This window comes from Macrosteles quadrilineatus, unplaced genomic scaffold (genome assembly GCF_028750875.1).
Source record: "Macrosteles quadrilineatus isolate MER2022 unplaced genomic scaffold, UCM_ALF_1.0 Scaffold_1__1_contigs__length_201487025, whole genome shotgun sequence".
NCBI lineage: Eukaryota > Metazoa > Arthropoda > Insecta > Hemiptera > Cicadellidae > Macrosteles > Macrosteles quadrilineatus.
The window spans coordinates 141569956-141593034 of record NW_026542594.1 but is presented as its reverse complement, the minus strand read 5'-3'; the positions used below and the strand labels follow the sequence as shown (position 1 = coordinate 141593034).

General features: G+C 34.8%; 1 protein-coding gene across 1 annotated transcript; it reads right to left on the bottom strand.

The window, feature by feature from the left end:
* Nucleotides 1-478: 478 nt before the first annotated feature.
* LOC128985970 (dihydrolipoyllysine-residue succinyltransferase component of 2-oxoglutarate dehydrogenase complex, mitochondrial) lies at nt 479-22862 on the bottom strand. The gene is made up of 11 exons (XM_054405998.1): nt 22680-22862; nt 17660-17687; nt 15962-16010; nt 11723-11784; nt 10293-10364; nt 9578-9633; nt 8429-8534; nt 5841-6222; nt 4917-5115; nt 3895-4146; nt 479-1295 (listed from the first exon to the last, which is right to left on the bottom strand). Exons 1-11 carry the CDS (start codon nt 22767-22769, stop codon nt 1161-1163), a joined length of 1431 nt encoding a protein of 476 aa, XP_054261973.1. The 5' UTR covers nt 22770-22862; the 3' UTR covers nt 479-1160.
* Between the last annotated feature and the right edge of the window lie 217 nt (nt 22863-23079).

Genomic DNA, 23079 nt, shown 5'->3' with positions numbered 1-23079 from the left:
GTTATATAGTTGGTATGTGGGTTTTATGTGTTTGAAAAATAATATTCATGTGTCAATAACAAAATGTTTTTATAAAAAAATTTAAACATTCATTAAAAGTCATAAATCTTTATTCAAATTTTCCATGAACAACTCTTACTTCGTTTGATCTCCAATATTATTGCATTTACAAAAATGTATACTTTTACTTTATCTCTTGATAATACATTTATTTGGTTTTTGTTTGAAATTTGTTGTGCAAAATCGTGAAACTTCTAATTTTATTGTTTTTGGACCATAACTTTGTACAAATAAATGGTTATCATGCGTTTCGTCATTGACATAGATTTTATCATGGTAGAAAATCTAACTAATAATCAATAAATTTGCAATGAAATGTACCTTGCAGTGAACAACTGCGCAAACTAGAATATCCTTAATTGAATATGGGTAAATATGGTTTCATGAAAGGTGTAAATAAAACATAAATAATGTAAAATGTTGGGAAATAAAAAGCATAATTTATTCACACCATAAGCACCCAGAGGCTTACAAATGTGATGAATACTAAACATATTATATACACCACCATGTACAATATGTTCCATGATATTAACAAATAATATTACATAACAAACAAAGAATTAATACTGGTAAAGCTTTGGTGTAAGCTAAAGGATTAGTAAATGAAGAATAGCAAGACGTAAAACAATTAACGGTACAACAACCTAGGACTGGGGAAGGGTGCTGATATTGACAAGTTATTCAAAGGAACTTTCAAAATCAATAAATACAATTTATTTAAACAATAACCAAATTAATATAATTTGTTTTACAATAAATTCTTCATTTGTGTTTGATTAATTTTGAAATCGGTACTAGCAAACCAACAACATACACTAATACACTACTGTAATACTTAAGAATATGTCGTTTCGAGTATTTAAGCTTAGTTAAACATTAAATTACACCTCAATTATATTATGACTATAATCGGTTTAGATTCCTTGAACATTATGTACTTGTAACAATAATTTAACAACTTTCACTGGAGGAAGATTCGAGTAAGAACAAGTTTCCACAACTTGCAGTTTTGCTAATGTAGTGCTCTTCTTGGCATGGTGCTCTGCCTCATGACATCCGTATGCCTTCTAGTATGATTGTTACTACAGTCAGTGGCTTTACAATCCTAAGAAGATTATCCTGGGATCCTCCACAGCCGCCTTGATCTTGCGCAGGAAGGTCACAGCCTCACGTCCGTCAATCAACCGGTGATCGTATGTCAGCGCAATGTACATCATAGGTCGAATCACCACCTACCAGAAAATAACCATCATTTAACACAAAACTACAGGAAATCTTAAATGTGCAATACCAGTGAAATATACAAAGATGATAGCCATATTAAAGACATGCACCTGATTGGTTGATTTTAAGATTTTGAGTTTTACTGTTTGGTTATAAAAAAGAGAAGCTAGGCTACTGTTTATAGTAATTAAATACCAAGAATCTATATAAATAAAATTAAGAGTTTTATCTGTACATTGCTCAGAATTATACATTTTTAGGTTATTTTTAAGTTTTTTTACATTAAAGAAGCAGAAACAAGTCTTATCTCTATTTCTGTCTTTCTGTCTGTCTGTAACACTCAAGATGGCATTTTACGCTATCTTCTCCATGAAAACGAGAGTACCTATCAAGATCCAAATCATTTTAATGTATTCACTGGATTGGCGAGAGTGTCTTTAGCCATTAAAATTTGGCCTCACTACTTTGTAAATAAAATTACGGACGTTCAAAAATGCAGTTTTGTACAATTTTTGTCAAATTTTCGTTCAATTTTTATCACATAATCATCTATGAAATAACAAACAGCTGTTCGGATCAAGATTATATTTTCTAGCTGTTACTGATATGTTTACTAAGGTTACAAATACCGCAACCATTTCTGAACACATTTTGAAAGCAAATCCCAACCAAGTGATACTAAAAGAGTTTTTCTTACATAACGGATTTAATTAATCGCAAGTGCAATATTATAGTGTAACTGTAAATGAAATTAAATAACTAGGCATCATCCAGGTCAGGAACCAGAAATTCTTTGTGTATAAAATTGTTCTTGAGTTTTGATAACTAGAAAGAAGACCTTGAATCAGTGTTGTATAGGGCTGGGACACTTAATGATCGTCGTCAATAGCTTACAAACAAGGTTTCCACTTATTGACGGCGCTTCAATGACAGTTGTGTAAAGTGTAAAGTAAAAAATCACAACTGCAGTGGGTGATTGTAACAGAGGTTTACGGATGATGCTAAACTCGCTTTACCAATCTGTCACTTTCTGTTCCTACTCACCGTGTGATGCAATCGCTGGACCATACAGCCAATAGGCCCATAGCCCATCTCTTTGTACGTACGCCTACCTATTTATTCAAAACAACCTTTTCGACGACGATCCTTGATACCATACTTTTCCATAGAATACATGGCCTACCTACTTAAGAAATAAAATTACAAATGTCCAAAAACCCAACATTGTGTGATTTTTGTCACATTTCCTTCTAATGTTAATAGATATACCAATCATTGTTTTGAGATTACGTAATCTATTAAATAACAAAAAGTTGTTTGGATAAGGTTGTTTTTTTTTTAAACTGACACTGATAAGTTTACATTAAAAGTTATAACTTTTTACGAGAAAGTCCAAAACCAAGAGATCAATAACCTCGGGACTAGATTAATGCAGCTAATTGGTCAGATATACTATACCAATACCAACAATAATCAATGCTAGAATATTTTGTCTGTTGTTGGATAACTTTGCCGTTAGTCCGTATTAGTTCTTAACTGTAAACGTTGGTTTTTGGTACTGGTTCTTTTCCTTAGAACCGTTGGTAGCAGCAAGAATTATTTTTAGGTACCAACATATTACTGTAATTTACAAATTAGTTACGGTATCTTTGGTGTTCCACCTTATTTATTAGAACCCTATTCAATTTAATTGATGTCTTAACTGTATAAGTTTTGCTTTTACTGTATGGATTCCAAAATCTTATCTTACCCGGTATGCTAAGAAAATGATAACCCATTTCAGAAAAACATTTGTTGAGCAAACCATCATAAATTTTGTACGCCTTTACGTTTTCTATATATCAATAGTTTGTGGCATAATTTGGTAATTTTTATTCTAAATTACCAATCTAAAACGTCTATGTACTTAATTTCATATAGTAAGCTGTCATTTCGACAGCATTTCGGGTCATCTACGGTCTAAGCAAATATATATTGTTATGATAAAATTTGATGACATTAACAAAGATTTCAAATACTAATTTTATATGTACTTTGTTATGCTTAAAGCGTAGCAAATTCATTAATTAAATTCTGTACTTTTTGTGTGTTTGTCTGTTGGTAACACATTAATGTCCTTATTTCTGTGTTTCACGGAATGGACAAGAGCACCTTTGATAATGAAAATGTCAACCGGAATAAAGTGTTAACTGGTTGGGGTAGTACTTTAAATACAATACCCAACACACAACACCCATTGTGGAAAGTAACTTTCAATTATAGGCCTACCTTAGGGCTATGCCTCGTGGATCTATAAAGAATTTTTTAAGTTAAATCATTGGATTTAACATATGGACCAACACGATCTGGGTGACATTTAATTGCGAAGCATTTATTTTGGCTCAAACTGTCGGATACTGTATTTGCAAAGGTTTATATTTACGTTTTGCCAGCATATCTACAAATATGCAAACCAACTGCTGTTCTTAATATAAGAAGGTTTTAACTGACTACTATGAGATCCCCGTGCGTAGAACGGGCACACAGCTAGTCATATAGTAAATGACAAAGTGCCCTAAGCTTTGAATTGTCTTGTCTGGTCTATATTGCAGTATAGGTCCAATATACCTGTCCTTTGATGGCGACAGGTCGCTCAAAGGTGGCGTGCATGCCCAGGATGGCGGACTGAGGAGGGTTGATGATGGGAGTGCCCATGAGGGAGCCAAACACTCCTCCATTGCTGATGGTGAAGGTTCCTCCGTCCATGTCTTCCACTGCCAACTGTCCCTTGCGAGCCTTCTCTCCTAGAGCCGCAATACCCTTCTCTATGTCAGCATAGTTCATGCCCTCCACATTACGCAGCACAGGCACCAACAAACCCTATGCACAAACAATTAGTAAAAAACAACAAAAATGTTTTTCTTCCAATGAATTATTTGGTTTATTTGTGAGCCAAAACTTAGATCTGTTTAGACATTATCATCTTTACGAGTTTAAGAAAATAAAAGGAAATGTTTTCAACAAATAACTTGCCATTGCAATAACTACTATTTTGAAATAATGGATCCTCAGGGTGCTCAGTAAGACATGACAAATAGAACAAAAGACATTGTTAAATACAAGCCCGTTGACAAGTGTAATTGGATTTGGGAGCCTACATTACCAATAGTCAGTTTTAAAATCCAAGTCCAGGTTTTATAAATTTAATACAATATAGAATCTATTCCCATACAGTACAGCACTAAATGTTTAGCCAATTCTAAAACTTGTATTTAATTTTCTCAAAAGCTGTTAACTCCAAAATTACAGCAAAATCTCCTTTGCCAGTAGCAACATCAGTAGGCATCTTTTGCAGTCACCGTGCCATTGTTGTTATTTACTGTGATTGAAATTTTGTTATGACAAGAAAAAAAATCACCAGAACACCGTTTATGGATAACATGATGGGTAGCCTCTGGACCATACAGCAACAATAATAATGGTTTAATTTAATTCTCTCCAAAAGGGCTACTGACGTTCTTCAGGTCCATACAAAACATACATTTACAATTCAGACTTTTTCCTGCTCATCGAAATACATGTATAATTCACGGTTTTGCCATTGGCCTGATACTGAGTTTATACTAATTGTTGAGCTGCAGTTTACTTACTTTGGGAGTGGCCACAGCTACAGAGATGTCAACGTAGTCCCTGTAGACAATTTCATTGCCGTCAATGACAGCGTTGACCACCGGCTGGTCTGTCAGAGCGTATGCAGCAGCCTTTACAAACGCCGACATGAAGCCTAGCTTCAACCCGTACTTCTTCTGAAACGCCTCTTGATGTTGCTTACGGAATTCAATGATGTTTCTGTTACGACAAGTAAACATAAGTTGTTCACAATGGAGAACCAAATATTGAGCTGTCATCCTATTTTCTATTTTATATATTATTCAAAATCAACTTACAATACAATGTAAGCTCCAAACTGTTCTGAACCCACTGATACATGCAATCAGAATAAAATCAATGCTTTAAAATTAAAGAACGCGCCCTGCAAACGTAGCATTTGAAGTGAAAACTACAAGCGTCGCATTTTGGCGACATTGGTTTCAAGCGTGTGTTTGCATGTGAATTGTGAAGTATCCCATTTGTTCCTAGGTACTTGACTAATGCGTGTTTCGCAAACGCGATGTCTAACGCCCTCATGTGAACAGGGTGTAAGGTAAAAAGGAGAATAACTGGTGTTGTTCCTAGCCCTATTAAACTCACTAGTGCCGTCATCTTCAATCCAAGCCAGACACCACTCATTTAAGGTGGGCCATCCCTCTGGCAAAGCCACAAATTAGTAAACTTAATTTTGATCAAAACTACCAAAGCCCCAATGGATTAGCAGCATGGCTACCTCACTGAAAAATGTGCTGACAAGCTACATGGTGTTAATGGGTCAACAAAACTTAAAAGGTAGATATAAATATGGGTACAAAAATTGTGTAAATTATGATGAAATTAAGAACTGAACCTCACACTCAGAATATTTGGTCAGAAAACCCCTCAATCCTAGATAAAAAAAAAACACTACAACTGTTACTTACGTCATGTCAAGTTCGTTGAAGGTGGTGAGCATGGCATTGACATTCTGTGCCTCCTTGAGCCGCTGAGCAATGCGGATCCTCATACGGTTCATCTTGACCCTCTGCTCGGACCGGGTGCCGCTGATCTCTGACGTGGGATCAGAGGGTGGCAGTTTGACAGTGGCTGCCTCGATGGCCTGAGCGTGGCGGATAGCAGCTACAGGGATGGAGGACATGGGAGCAGCTGGTGGTGGTGGTGTAGGTTTGGGGGGCGGTGGTGGAGGTGGAGGTGGAGGAGCAGCTGCTGATGGAGTGGCGGGTGGGGGTGGGGGAGGAGGGGGAGGTGCTGCGGCCTCTGCTGCTGCTGGCTTTGGAGCATCGGCTTTCTTTGCTCCTCCGGCACCTGCAATCAAATTATAGAAACAATTCAACTTAAATTGTTAAGGAAATTGACAAGAAAGCAAGCTTACCTTCAAATAAGTCCATAGAGACACATAAAATAAACATCACAAAAGTAGAAATTTTCCACTGGAGGTGAACTGAACACAAAAATTTCTACTTTTGTCATGTTATGTGTCTCTATGGACTTATTTAAAGGTAAGCCTGCTTTCCTGTCAATTTCCTTAATAATTCCTGGCAATAGCCCTATCCTTTTATCAGATAACCTTCAACTTAAATTGGCCCTTTAGTTACCTGGATTACCTAAGTGTTTAGTACAGAAGACTATCACAGATCCAAATCTTAAAAAAATATACTTTAAGGGTCTGATCAAAGGTCAAAAGGTCTGATTGAAGAGGGATTGATCAAATTATTATATTAGAAATTAACTATACTTTTAATAACAAATTTTATGAACTCTGTCTATTCTGTCCTTGCTTCCATTGATGTGAATATGACAGAGTTTTGTTAGTGTGTAATGTTCATTACAGAAGTAACGTACAGTGTGTCTAGTTACCATTATAAAATTCAAGACTAATTCCAGACTTTTCAAGACTAATTCCAAATTTTTCAAGACTAGTTTTTCAACAATTAGTGGGTGTTGATACCAAAATGTATCGATTCTCGATATTTGATACCGATACCAATTTTTATAGCTTAACCAAATTTTCTAAATAATACTACACCAACCCCTGTCTTTGTCATAAAGTAGTATTATGATAATGAGGTGTTTTCAAGTAAAGAAATAATGCAGCAATAAAAAATTCTAACTAGCTAATTTGGTTTTTTTTATCATGAAATCTTCCGCGTACCGACGTTTAGACATCATCATTGACTGCAGCGGTTACAGAAACGTAATCGTTGTCGTCCGCGATCACGGCAAAAACATGAATATTTCCCGCGGCCTTGTAGACATCAATGACATCATTGTCATCTCCCGCGGTCACGGAAACGTCATCGTCATCTCCCACGGTCATGGAAACGTCATCGTCATCTCCCGCGGTCACGGAAACGTCATCGTCATCTCCCGCGGTCACGGAAACGTCATCGTCATCTCCCGCGGTCATGGAAACGTCATCGTCATCTCCCGCGGTCACGGAAACGTCATCGTCATCTCCCGCGGTCACGGAAACGTCATCGTCATCTCCCGCGGTCACGGAAACGTCATCGTCATCTCCCGCGGTCACGGAAACGTCATCGTCATCTCCCGCCGCCACGGAAACGTCATCGTCATCTCCCGCGGTCACGGAAACGTAATAGTCGTCCACGATCGTGCCAAAATCATGAACAATTCCTGCGGCCAAGCAGATTTCATCGTCATCTCCCGCGGTCACGGAAACGTAATAGTCGTCGTCCACAATCGTGCCAAAATCATAAACAATTCCTGCGGCCAAGCAGATTTCATCGTCGTCTCCCGTGGTCACGGAAACGTCATCGTCATCGTCCGCGATCGCGGCCAAATCATGAACATTTCCTGCGGCTGTTTAGACATCACCGTTATCTCCCGTGGTCACGGAAACGTTATCGTCGTCGTCCGCAATCACGGCAAAATCATGAACATTTCCCGCGCCCGTGTAGACATCATCATCATTGACTTTCGTGGTTACGTAACGCAAGACGACGATCGCGGCAAAATCATGAAAATTCCCGACTTTGAAATCAAATTTAAGAATAAATCCCGACTTTTCAAGACCATTTTGAAATTCAATACTAATTCCCGACTTTCCCGATTTTCCCGACTACTAGACACCCTGTATTACTATTACTGAATCATATATATTGATGTGCCAGTGTTGAACTGTTGTACAATATCTGTTGTGGCACAAAAAGTAACCTACTATGTGTCATTTACTCTCCTACTCTTGGTGGCCAGGCCATACAGACGATCTGTGATTAGTGATTATAGATCATGATTGAATATTAGAAGTTTTGATTAGACCTTCGGATATTAGCTGTTGGCATTTAAAAAACATTTTAGGTAGCTCAATACTACAATCTCGGTAATTCATAATTTTTACATACTTATATAGCCTATGTTTTTTATAAATTTTACTTTATTTCAAAGATTTTTACACCATAGGTTTAAATATAACGGTTCAATCTAAATACTGTTCAAAAAATATATATATTTTGTGTCCATTAGGCCTAAATAAGTTTTTAGTTAAGTTTACCTAGTTTAATCTTAAAAAGTTTTTGTCCAGCCTTGACGCTGGTTCCATCTTCTACGTAACGCTCTTCGATGACACCAGCTCCAGGTGCTGGCACTGGAACTGACGTCTGTAACAAGTTGTTTCATCTCTCAACCTGATTATATGTGATGGTAACAAAATTACATTTCACATTTAACAGGCGTAGGCCTCATCCAAGTCTTAATACACCATATTATTAATTGTAAATGTCAAAATTACCCTATTTTTACAAAATAATTGAAAAAAATCTTGAAACTACCAGTGCAGGGATGAATCAAGATGTAAACACTACATTAGTTTTATAAAATTATTCATACAAAATTATTTTATTAAGCTTTGTGCTTCGATAGGGCATGAGCAAATTAGCATCTATGTGAAACAGGTATACTTGCATGATGTCAAATTGCTGACTATTTTATGAGAAAAAATGTTCAGATTAAATTTTTAACGATCATTTATTTTTCAATCCCTGTTATCAACTCTCAATGCATTTGGATATGAGTAGAAGAATTACAATATGAAACTTTGAATACTGAAAAAATTAATGGTTTCCTGATTCAGGATTTGGAGGTTATTGGATTTTTATTCTGTTGGAGGAAAAGATTCAATTTTTTAAATTCTTTTACCTACAATCGTTTTTAAAGTAGCCGTTTCAGTTCAGTTCTTAGAATTGCAAAATTTCCCATATTAGCATTGTTTACTTTCATAACAGCATAGTTTTACTCATAACAACGCGGGTAACGGACCAATGAGGTTCAAGGATTGAGAGAGAAGAAGTAAAATTGTATTGATTCCAACTTAAACTAATCATCTATTCAGGCCAATTTAATTGTTGAGTGGTGCAATTAGTGTTTGCTACAATGTTCGTTGCATCACTATCAGTGGCAATGAAAGGTTATAAGTGAAAATGTAACCTCTCTTGGAAATTATGAGTACTGTAGTGATTTTTAGAAATTAAAACACTGTTAAAAGAGAGCACAAACAAACCTTTTCTGAAGCAATAGAATAAACTGTAGTTACACAATACAACTTTTTGACAGTCGTGAAGTTTACATTTAAGTCATGTCTTTAAAATTTAATAGTAAACAATAGTGTGAGCACAATAAAGCTTACATAAATGAAGAGTTTTACCTTATCGGTTTCGATCTCACAAACAACTTCATCTTCAACCACTGAGTCTCCAACCGCTGAAACAGCATCACATCATCAATGCCACTTTGCACACAGACATCTATAATAATGATGAAAGAGGTTTATATACAATAGGGTATCTGATTTTATCCCTCGGGAAAGTATATTTCACTCATACAGAATTGAAATGTGAATACAGTACACTCTTGATTATCAAAGCCCTCGGGTTACCCAAGGTCGTTTTAGGCCTGTGTTTTTTTTTTTTTTTTTTTTTTTGCAAATTTGGTGATTTGTTCAAATTAGTACCTGAATTTATCATTAAAAGTATTATTTTAAATATATTCCGCGATCTCGGAAGACAATGATGATGTATCAAGAAAAAAAATCTTATCAACATAGTTTATCTATTCAAGTTCAGGATTTAATTCTTGCACTTGATAAAACATCATTTCTTACAATGAGAAGCGAGCAAACACACAAGAAAATAGTTGGTGCAAAAGATTTTTTTGTGAAGAGGTGTGGAATAATTGCTCATCTTTAACTTGGACTCAATATGGTACAGTACTTATAAATCCCGTGCCAAATATAGGTTCCTCTTGCAATACCAGTTATTTGTGGACTCTGGTTACAAGTACTTTGTCCAGTTGTTTTGCTAGAAGATTTATGTTATTTATAAGGTAGAAATTCACATTGGCAACTGTGATAATGGTCTTACCCTTCTCCCACCTCACATCTCCCTCTTGAACTGACTCAGCGAATGGAGGAACAGTCACGACTCGTTCTTCAACTACAACAATTACAGTATAATCAATGAGAAAACTAGCAGAGATTAAAGACAAGAGATTAGCTCTCAGATGATAAATATTAGGATTTTCGATAAATCTAAAAATTATTATTACATTATCAATACAGTGGAACCTTGATAAGAAGACCCTCGATAACAAGTCACCCTTGATAAAAAGTGTAATTTTCAAATCCCCTTGAAATGATTTTACCCCCAATTACATGTTATTACACCTAGTATGACCTTGATAACAAGTTTTATTTTACAATCCCCATAAGAGTCTTGTTATCAAGGTTCTACTGTATTAGGATGTTTAATGAATCTAAAAATATCATGTTTTCATTACCACCTATTGTTTTCTTTTCTTTTTTCAAATAAAATTATCAAATACATTGGAATGAGAATAAATATGCCAAATTTGTTCAAAATATTACAAAAAACTATTATTACTATAAAAACTATTGATCCTGGAAACATCAAAATAAAAAAGTAAATCAGTCCGGGGCCCTGCCACCTACGGTTATAGCTACTTCACTAGGCCTATAGGGAAATTATCTACACTTTAAGTATTATTCTCGCTATTCAGATTAGAAGTACAAACACTTCAGTATAGGCCTACTACATGATTATTTCACAAATTTTTCTTACTGAAATTTTAAAAGTACTGAAAACACTTAATTGTCTCCCATGTTATCCAGATGCTTATTTTTATTAAAATTTGTTTACTATACAATTATAATATGACAAAACATAATTGTCTAGTTACAAACTAAAAAGAATAAATTTTAAAATGGTACACAATATTTTTTTATTTAATTAAATACCATTTAAGGTGCCTCAGTCCAGACAAAATATATCAAGTTATCATCTTGAGGACCAAAGCTACTTGGTTGGCTGATAAGCAAATGCAGCAGTTTGATAATGTACATGTTGTATCTAACTATAAATTGTGAACTTTGCCATTTGAAGATTGATTAAGTTTTTTTTTTTTTTGCATAACAATATTTATCTGCTAGTGATAGAGATGTTTTGTAGATCAGATTTTCAATAGTCGATAGAGTTGATTCTCAAACAGTATAAAATATTGAGTTGTTTAATTCATTGGTTTATCATGACTTAAATATTGTTAACAACAATTATTAGAAAGTGGGAGTGGGTCTGATGGCAATACATTTCCCCAAAATTAGTTATAAGAGTCACAAAATGTTTTTACAAGTAACCCCACTAACGCGACACACGGTAACTCGACAGTCTATCCCAGTTTGTATCTTTTTCAAAAGAGAGGTTTTCTTTGTTAGTTTTTACCAATAACCAATATACCATAGCCTACATAAATAACAGTTATACAAATTATTACTCACGCAGTACAGCTGAAGATCTGAAATATCTTTCATTTTTTAGATGCCGACCCTCATTATGAAATCTGGAAAAAATATTTATGTTAGTGGATATAAAAATACCCTTTTTCTACAAATGTAACTAAAATTACTTACTCTATCCAACTGATATTCATTGTAATTCACACAAAAATGGAAGGGCTGAGAGCAAGCTGGGGATGGTTCCAAATATACAGGGTGTCCCAGAACTCTCTACCAATATTTTAGGGCATTGTTCCTGGGTAAGAAACATATCTAAATATCATATTTAAATTGTCCGGAAGTCCTTAGTTACTCAGATAGCCGCCATTTTGTTTTTTTTTTCACTTATAAATTTTTTTCTGAAAATTGGTTAAACATTTATGAAACTTTGCACAAACATTTATGACAACTAGACAAAGCTACAAAAAAATTATGACGATTTTTCAAATTCATAAAACAAAATGGCGGCTGTTTAAAATTTTGTTTCTTAAATTACTCGAAAACCGTTGATTTTACCAAAATTTTACAAGAATAACTTTTTTAAGGCAATTTTATTACAAATCGATCGACACCTTAATCTTTAAGATCGGACGAGTATTAACTGAGATATGGCAGTTTTAGTGATACGTGACCGCTTTCAGCATGCGCTGCAACTAATATCCGGCGGTTGCTAAGTAATAACTAATATCGAGCAATTGCTAAGTATTAAAGGTGTTAAAACGAATAACAGTCATAGGTTCTGTTGCCTTTAAAAGATTCAACTCAAAGATTTTGGAAATACTCATGATGTAGGTACATAACAGATCGATATAATCACAATTTCTTGTAAATATCTTATAATTTTTTTAAAAGCTGATCTTGTTTTTTAGTGTCTTCTACAAATAGCCTACTCATAGCCGCATTAGGTTACCCATAATAACATTATAAATATAAAAAAACATTTCTATTTCTTCTCCTTGGTGGTGTTCTATGACCTTCCTATGTTTCCATAGTTTGCAAATCGGCTCTTTCAATGATTAATAAGAAATGCAGCACAGTGTTATTTCAGTTTTCTTTTTAAGATATCAATTTATCCAGGCTCTCTCATTTTTTTCCATTGTAATATTTACACCAACCCAAATTCAAATAGTAAACATTTCATTTCAACCAAGTCAGTAAATGTTTGTAGCAAGCTGTTAAATTAGCAAACTTATTGACGGTTTACAACATATGTTCTTCTTCTCACTTTTAATTTCTGACAACAGCTGGAGTTTCATAACAATTTTTGTTTCCCATGTTAATCTTATGGAGAAATCAGGGCCTCACTCTCTAATTATTTCCCTAAAAAGAAAGTTTCCTGCACAACTTCACGTTACGCTCTTTCCAATGAGACCAAAAAAATGTCAATCGGTTCAGTAGTTTCGGAGGAGTAATTGTCACAAAAATCCTGATTGCGTATTAAATAAGTACTAGTGTACATGTTGCTCGAAATCGAGCAATTTCAAATAAGTACATGAGTTGAGGAGTCACAAATAAACAAATGACATGTTTAAAAACTAATAACAAATTTCCGATGAATTTAAAAGAGTGAACTAAAAGATTATTAACTGATAAAATTACTCACAATTTACATAACAGTCCTATTCCAGTTTAAAGGGTTAATGTTTAACTATCACACTGTCCATGGACGGGAAAAGGTAAGCTTACAATTTAAGTCAAAGTAAAAAGGCTGTTAGCTTTTGTAATGTACCGTAGGCCTACCTACCTAAGTTATTTAGCCAATTTGTAGGTGTAGGGTGTAGGCTACTTTAAACTCTACAGAACAGAGTTAGGCAAAAACTGGCAGAACTCTGAAATGGAGTCATTTATCATAGACATACTCATATGCCAAATCCTTAAAATAAAAATTCAATAATTAATAACTTATATCATTAAACACAAACCAACATCCAAAACTATACACATTTTTAATACAACATAGATAATTTACACATTGACTGTTTACAATTAACAACATGTGTTCTTCTTCAGGCATTTGACAGTTCTGGTTGTTTACATTTAAATGTCAAAGCAAATGTAATATTTAATTTCTGACAACAGCTGGAGTTTCAAAACAATGTTTGTTTCCCATGTTAATCTTATGGAGAAATACGAAACTTTAAAGGGCTCCATGGCCTCACTCTCTAATTATTTACCTAAACAGAAAGTTTCCTGCACAACTTCACGTTACGCTCTTTCCAATGACACCAAAAACATGAGGATCGGTTCAGTAGTTTCGGAGGAGTAATTGTCACAAAAAATCTGCTTGCGTATTAAATAAGTACTAGTGGTCGTCCTGTGGTCGAAAATCGACCAAAAAATATTAATGTACAGACTTCTCTATTTTCTCCCAACACTGTAAATAAAACATGTGATTGGAATTTCTTCCCTTTGTTTTGATTTTCTGTTTACATTTTGTTGTTATTTCGTCACCATCATGGCAACCCATATGGTCCATGTTAATTTTTTGAAGTTTTCAAATTCATTTTTTGTGCTTATTTGTTAGCCTATTTTAATTTTTAAAGGCATTCTGCACATCTACAGTAAAATATCTTTCCAACAGTATGCGTAGATGTTCCCTGCGATGCACACGAGCTGAGAAAAAAGGTTTTAAAGAAACATGCTTGCCTATTAATATATAGATAGATAGATATAGATAGATAGAACCAACTTGTGTAGTTGAAACAGCTGACAAAATTCTTGAATACTCATAAGGTTAACATGGGAAACTCCAGAGCCACTGGGGCGAAGCCCGAAAGAATTTTTGAGATAAGAATGCATCTAGGCCTATAGGTTAATCGGGAATGTGAGCTATCATAACACCAAATTTCAGCCCAATCAGACCAGTATTTTTCACGTTTACTTGTCACAAACATCCATCTATAGAAACTTTCTCACTTATAATATTAGTGGATTTGTCTTAGCAATTAGGCTACCTTTCAAGGCAGTGTTCCTCTACTTTAGAAACACATAGATGGTAACTGTGCTTTGACACTCTGCGGTACCCTAAACATAGATTATCTCTTTTGGAAAAGGTTCCATATTACATGGCACTAAAACTATTTAATCACCTTCCACCGGAGATAAGCATAGGCTACTACTACAGTTTGCTTCAGAACAGAAAAATGTCGATAAAAACATTAAGTATCTCATAAAACAGCATAAAATCATAGTAAGTTACTTAGTCTTAAAGGTAATAACAACAGTCGTAAAATAAGATAAAGATAACAATGGATGACGTAAAACACTGCATATTGTTTCTGTTTGTTCTTTGGTTTCTCTTCATACACACATTCAACAAGTTGCTATGGTTACTCTTCACCCAATCACAAACTGTTGTGACATAGCAAGCCCACAGGACTGCAGACGATTGTCAGTGCAAGCAATAGCTTGACCTTGAAGCTAATGGTGGCTATTTCTTTGTTTTCTTTTGTTTTCTATGGCCAGAAACTAAACATTCAAGTTGAATCCTGTCAAAGGTCATTTGCCCGTGACGAGGTGACTTGTCACCCTGAGACCGGACCATCCGGCGGCCGATCCAACCGAAGCCGAACTAGAGGGAGTCTACTGTAATGTAATGTACTTAGGAAAGTGTTGCAATTCACTCAGTTTGTTATGCAAATATGTTTCTGTATTTTAGTTGTCATTGTAAAATCTAAAATACACTAAAATTGGTTTATACTGTACTTTAGTAAAACCTTAAGGTAAACTAAAGATTTCTTATCAATTAATTCAGACCCACTGTTATTTGCTTTCAGAAAACCTACTGAAACCTGAAACGCAAGACTTAAACATTAAAACATTTTATAAGATGAAAACACTTTAATTAAAAAAAAAACCAAACGACCAAATAAAAAACCAAACGATCAATCTTAACGATCAATCGTTCAAGTCTGAACTTGCTCGGTGTTAATCCCCAGATAGAAAGCAAGTAGAAGGTCAGACGCTAGGTTGCATATCCCAAGAAGTAGGTTATGCCGAGGTCAGTTATGAGGGGTTTTACTGTACTTAATTTAACTAGTCAGTTTTTGCTAAGGACAAACTAAAGTTATAGCTTAATCATAGTTGCTATAATTTGATTAAATGCTACAATTTTGTAAATGTGTTATCTTATATAAGTAAACATATAACAGTAGCAAGGCTATAGAAAGGTTAAATGAAATACATTATTATATTAAATAATTAACATGAGACCATAGTAAAGATACTGTAAAATCTAATTACCGATTCACAGGAGCTGACACATGCCGAAGCCAGAAGTGTGAGAATTCACCTGAAAAATGTTTGACTTTTGATACTTTGATGATAATCAGTATAGAGTAAACAAATACAAATTAGGATAAGTCTAATTTCCACTAGCTTTGATTAAGATAAGAGCAATATTCACACAAAATCCAATCTAACTGTAAATTTTATGGTGTTTTCTTGGCTTTAGGCCCCTTTTATTCAACGCGGTTGCCCGCAAGCAGACACCCGCCGCAGGCACCAATGTGTGACCTGCGATCAACCGCTGTCACGTGCGAGTGTAACAGTGCTGCCAACCCTGTATGGAATTTTAAGAGAAGACCATGGCAAATGTTTTAATTATTTTCGGATGTTGGTGCCATCGTTTGATGAACTTGCTTTGAAAGTTCGGCAGACCAGGACTATAAGACCTGAAATACTCCAAGGACTTGATTTTTCTTTCAATAGAAGAGATGCTAGCTCAGCAAACTGACACAATGCGCACATCCGAATGACTAGACCCCACGTGTAGTGAGTGACACTGGTGACTTGGGTTGGCAGGCAATTTGAGAGTGACGGCGGGCTCCCGTGTTGAATAAACGATCCCATATAACACAATGCATATACGAACCGCTACCCATCGGCGGTTTCTAACTGCAAGCGGGGGAATTTACAAACCTCCGCGGCTACCCGCAACTTCTGAAACCGCTCCTATTTGAATAAAAGCACCCATTTACGCAATGCATTTACAAAACCGCGGCGGGTGCCCGCGGGCAACCACAGTAAATAAAAGTGGCCTTAGCATTAGTCTTAAACATTGTTGATTAAAATATCTCTTAATTAGTCTTCATTAGGCCTATTGAGCTTGTCTGGAATCCCAGAATACCTGCTCCGAGTGAATAATCAAACCAGGACTCATCCCACAGCTGGAGTGATATGGAATCAGATCTAAGGTTGTGATTGAGATGGAAATATTTTATCATATAAAGGTTGTCTGCGTATAAAATGACCAGAAGAAAAGGGTGTTGCATGGCACAGAACTTATGCAAAGTTTATTGAATATCCATTCCACTTGGTGATAAATTCATGGAAGTAGCTAAGGTAGGTGTCTTTTGTAGCGCATGTTTTTCTCGAATTACTAATAGATGAATATAGGCTAGTATTAACAAAGGATTTACTATTCCTAGTAAATCTTTTTTTTATGTCATCAGTGCCTGTGGCATTTTCAATGAAGGAACAGTGTTAGGTTTTTAGGGTGGGGAAGCAGTCCAGACTCATCAATTTTTGGTGGAAATGTTGGGAATAAAACCCATCCCTCTCGTACTGAAGTCTGAGACTCTAGAACTGCAAGGACTAGCAACACAACAAAAACTTTGATTAGAGTACCCTTGACATGTATGGGCAGATACATGTCACTAGATGTTAATAGGTATTATTTTAATAGAATATTGAGGTATCATTTTAAGCTATACCTATTAATTTCTTCTTAATCAGGTTCTCGCAGACCTAAGTCTGAATTTATCGTTACAAATCTGATATTAGAGGAAGTGACAATTAATTTGCTGCATATAAAATAATGCGTTGCAAGTAACTAATATCCAATGTATATTGAAATGTGTGGGTTGGGCTGAAACTAAAATGGCTTAGGCCTAACTTAGATGGTTGTCTATTACTTATGTTGATGTGAAGTGATCTTACCTTGATGTAACCTTGCAACCAGCTGAACCTGGAAAATGTGATTTCTTTAGAAAACGATTTAAAAAATTTTTAACAGTTTAAAGTTATTTAAATCTAAACTGTTCTTAACTATTGCTCAAACCAAACTGTTTCAGCCAGTTGGTATGAAGCCAAAATTACTTGGCTCACAGCCCTTGCTCTCTCAAGGCTGGTTAGCTACTCTCATATTAATACAAATTCAACAAGATAATGGTTAAAAATCTGTTATAAGCTATTTGTAATTTTTTTTTATTCTTTAAAGTAAATTTACATCAACTAAAGCTATAAGGACTGTCCTTTAATTTAGCATTAATACGTTATGATTGGAATGGTGTACCAATTTTAAATGTAATACCCAATTGATACAGTAAATTGGTGTGATCTACACAGTCAAGCACACCAATTAATGAGGTGGTAGGTATGCTGATGGTGAATTAACTGGTGAGCTAAAAAGTAGGGTTAAGTTATATGACGACAATAGGATGATATCAAGGTCCATCAACTTAGAACTATTTCTGCTCCAAATTCATCCAGTTCTTGCCAAGTCCACAAGTAAAAAGGTCTTCTGTGGTCAGGTTTCCTTAACACAAGATTTTATTAGGTCTATACAACATTATCTGGTCAATTATTGACACGTTGTTTCTATGCTATTCTACTCTGCTTCCCCTTTTCTTTATTTAAAATACAAACATGATTTTGACACACAACAAGTTTTATTGTAGCCAGAGGAGTTTAATCATGGGATCCAGCACCCAGATTTCTTTCAATACTTTTTGCAGACTATCATATTGCACCCAACAAGTTTCTCCTCGCCATTCAGTCGTAAAATTCTCCAAAATGAGTGTCAAGCATACATCCGTGTGATTCAATCACAAAGCCTGTTATTTTTAAAGAAGGTCAAATTTCTCGTAGTGTTTTGAACATTTTAAAATTAATAAAAGGTTCAAGCGAATATGACAAGCATGACTAGCAATTAAAACGGTGTTGTTATGTTGTTGTAAATAGTTTTCAGTGCTATTTAATCATTTTTGAAACAATACATCAGCTCGCCTAATGTGATACGTATACATAAGTTTACACATGGTTTTCATAATTCCCTTAAAACCCTAATAAATCGCTATGTTAAAAATAGCTTTAAGGTTACAAATATTGAACCTGAATAACCTCCTTCAAAATTGGATTTTGACGCTTTTAGAATATATAATAATTAAACCTCTTTACAAGCTTTAATAACTTGAAGTTTACCTTTTCAAATCGAAGTTTGCATGATGTGCCTCAGTTAGTTTAAGATGTGAAAATCTATCTTCTTTGTTTTGTTAGTTCTGTTATGTTAGCCTGATAGTTATTGAGATTATTTTGTGAGCGTCGTACCGTACGTCATGTTGTCAGTTACAAGTGAATTTATTGACAAACAACAACAAAATAGTGACATGTTAAAGAAAAAAGTCTAATCATTTGCGGATGTGGAATTCTGTGATTTAGGGAAACTGGGAAATGTATGAGGTTGAAGGTGGATTGTTAGCCTATGCCAGGTTTACACAGTCATACGTCAGGAAACTTGGTAGTGTATCACGTTGAACCTAAAATATTACCGTTGCGATAAAAAAAAAAAATACAGTAGGCTATTTTGTATGCCTAAATAATTGCTACTGTATTTTTAATATTATATACTACCGTACCGGTATAAAAAAAGTAACTTCTTTGTTATTGTATTGTAGTTTTCTTATGTTCTGAACCTACATTTTTTATGTCAACTTGGTTTGTACTGTGCAAAAGTTTAGACTTATATTTATCCTAAACTAAGATTTCTGCATATTAAATACTGTCCTATTGGATCTGATGATGATTGGAGTGTCCAATCGAAATCGATCACCACTAACCATCTTTTGTATATTTACCGTCTTGTGAGTAACAGTATAAGCGTAAATATATGTTTTAAGTGTTAAGATGTATCTTATTTACTTTCCGTATATTAAATACTGAACGGTCTTATTATTGCTTACAGTTTACACTAAGCCTTCTCTTCGGTATGTAGAAATAGGTTGAGCTACACTTGTAAAAAAGTTTAGCGTGTAAAAGTTGAGTTATGAAGGTTGTGACAAACATCATTGTCAGAATTCCAACACCCGTCTCAGTATCTCAAATTTTCCGTATCACACCTTGGTAACTTGAACCTTGCTTACACCTTGAGTAAAATATTGCATCCACAAATAGAATAATTTAACAAAATCTTATGCTTTGGGCATCTACAAAATAAATTGTACTTAACGATTGAGATAGCTTTTACATGGGACAAACTGTAAACTTTGTTAAACGTTTCAAAAAACATGTCTCTGCATGGAGAAACAACAAACCGGAAAGATCAAATGTCACACAACACTTGTTACAAAAATGGCCACTCATTAGGGAAAATGGAAGAAAATGTATTTTAAAGAATTTTAAGAAGGAAATGTGATGAATGCTTGGGAAGAATTGTATATTTATAGGAAAAATTTTAAAATAGATATAAAATAATGAACAAGTGAATTTTGACTCACTTTAGTAGTACTTATAGAACATTCTCCTATAGTTTATATTCGAGGAAACTTAGTGACGTGATTTTTTCATTTAGGCTATAATCCTTGCCGTTTCACCCACTTTTTCGATGGTAGTGCTTTTTAATATTAGGCCTAATCGCATGGAATTCATAATTATCAATTTTCGTTCAACATCAAATCCCGCACAATTTTAAATACCGTACCTTGAATGTAGGCTATATGATTTAAAAAAATGTATGACATTTTTCCAATTTCCCGTGTTTATTTGACTTTTCCGAAAAATGACAGTCATATTTGAATTCAAGACGTTATTTAGCATCATTAAGCTATAGTAGGTACTACTTGTAAAAAAATACTATGTACTTTAACGTGACGTCTGGGTGATCCATTATTAGCCTAACTTACCCTTTAATTTTCAATTTGATTCAAATAAAACTGAGTATGGTAACTTAAGTAGGCCTATTGCAAATCTTAATCGGGATAACAGTCAATTCAATAAAAGCTGTGGCAATGAATTTCAATCAAATCCCTTTAGTGGCACACCCTGGTGGATTCCCCAGGCATGTTTAGCTAAGATTGAAGGCTATTTAGAAAACTTAGTTATTAATCTTATACAAATCAATGAATGTAGCCTACCCTTGTATATTGAAGTTAGAATTTCATACAGTTTGAATTAACTGTAGTGTCTGGCTCATGGTCATCAGGGTAGGTGTATGGCTCTGGAGAGTGGGATTTTTGACAGGGATTTTTCCCTTTTCAGGGTATTTCTCCTATTTTGTCAGCAAGGGAGTTCAAACCCATGTGCATATCCCCTATTTTGGGGGCGAGGAATTCGATGGAACCATCGCCGCCCCCCTACGACCCCTCCCTTTCTACTCACAAGGAGCACTGTAGGCCTATATGTATATGGATCTGGGGAGTGTGTGTGATTTATTTATTTACAAACGGTTGCACCATTTTTACAAGAAAAATACAATTGTCTTCCAGAAAGAAGCAGAGGAAAAACAAAAAAAATCACATGCTAGTACAAAAGTAGTGAAAAAAAACTGGAAAACAAGACTTCAATTTTATGTTAAAATTAAAACAGACATAAAAGATAAATAACAACTATAAATACAAACTATAAATAACAAAAGTATGAATAACAAACTATAAGTAACAACTATAAATAACGAACTATCTGAACAGGTTGACAAAACAAGAGAATCGAAAAACAAAACCAGTAGGCCTATAGGAACAATAATGATAGCAATGCAGTAAGCCGAGCAAAACTTTAGTAAAAGAGGCAGAACAATCTTGATGAAAAACAGATAAACTTGCAGAAAAATAACAATATGATAAGTTATACCTACTCTGTACAAGAACAAGATAACAACAAGTACAACAGGATAGACTATATAAACAAAAATAAATAGCAATGCAATAGGCCTAATAGAAAGTTTGGAAACATGCAAAGATTGATGCAGGAGTTCAGGATAGAGTAAGAGTTCAGGATGGAGTAGGACAAAGGTCGGAGGTAAGCATTACCCTCAGCAAACCGATCCAGGTAACAGGGAGGTTTAAAATATATTTACCCCTTATTTTGGGGTGATAAATTCAATGGAGCACACACCATCCCTTTATCATATTTTAAACCCCCCTATTACCTCTGGAAAATACACAATCACACACACTCCCCAGATCCATATACGTATACAGTTCCCCCCTATAACTCAAAAACGATGATAGATAGAGAGGAACGGTGTTTGCTCAATTGAATTTGTCACCCCAAAAATAGGGGATAAACTTGGGTTTGTACTGCCTTACCGACATATTTCCTACAGCCATATGTACATGTGTAGTAAAAAGGGGGGTTTTGTCCGTAAGGGGAAAAGGAAGCAATAAAAAAGGGTGTATTTGTATTAAAGGAAACTATAAATCCCTAATCAATGTAGCCTAAATGAAAAAATATATATTTTTTATTTGGGTTGCATTTCTCCCCCTTGTAACTTAAATAGAAAGCGGGTCGCAGGGGGGCGATGATGGTTCCATCGATTCCCTTGCAACAAAAATTGGGGTTATAAGTTATACTTACATGGGTTTGTACTGCCTTGCCGAACAAAATAAAATAAATACCCGGAAAAGGGAAAATTCCCTGTCAAAAAATCCCACTCTCCAGAGCCATACACCTAACGTGATCAGTTTTAAACCATAAGATCAGCTAAAATCTTGACAAAAACTGACATAGGGCCTAGGCCAACCTTTGTCTGTTTTAGGGTATCTATGTTAAGCCAAGTTTGTTGAATCCAAAACATAAACCCATTATATCGTAGGTAAAAAGTACCATAAAATTAATTATATAGTTCTTATTCAACATTTGTTTACACATTATAAATATAAAGAAATGAAAATTCTCATATGAAAGAGCCTGGACCTATGTTAACCTAATAATGAGGGCAACCAAAAATAAAACAAATAGAACAAACCTGCTTGTAATTGTTGTCTAAATGCTTTGCAGCAAGCTGTAAAAGTCTTTTGGGGAGATTTCTAGATGAAACTGATAATATTCCAGCCATAGATGAAATATATTTATAATATTTAAGTTAATTCATAAGGGACTACACATAACCCTGGGTCAGCCTTCTAAAAAAGAATTGTGAAAGGTGAGGGAGGTGATCAGGTTAGCCAACTAGCCAATAATCTTACCACTAAAATAAAGTCATCCTATAAACCTTATATTCTACTTTTCTATGGATATTTTTTACATAGTATTATTCTGTACCATCATTATATAAAGGGAATTCCAGAAACTAAGAAGTACTGAAGATAGTCTGCATAATATTCAGATTATGTTCCATCAATGATTGATCTTATGCACCTTAAATT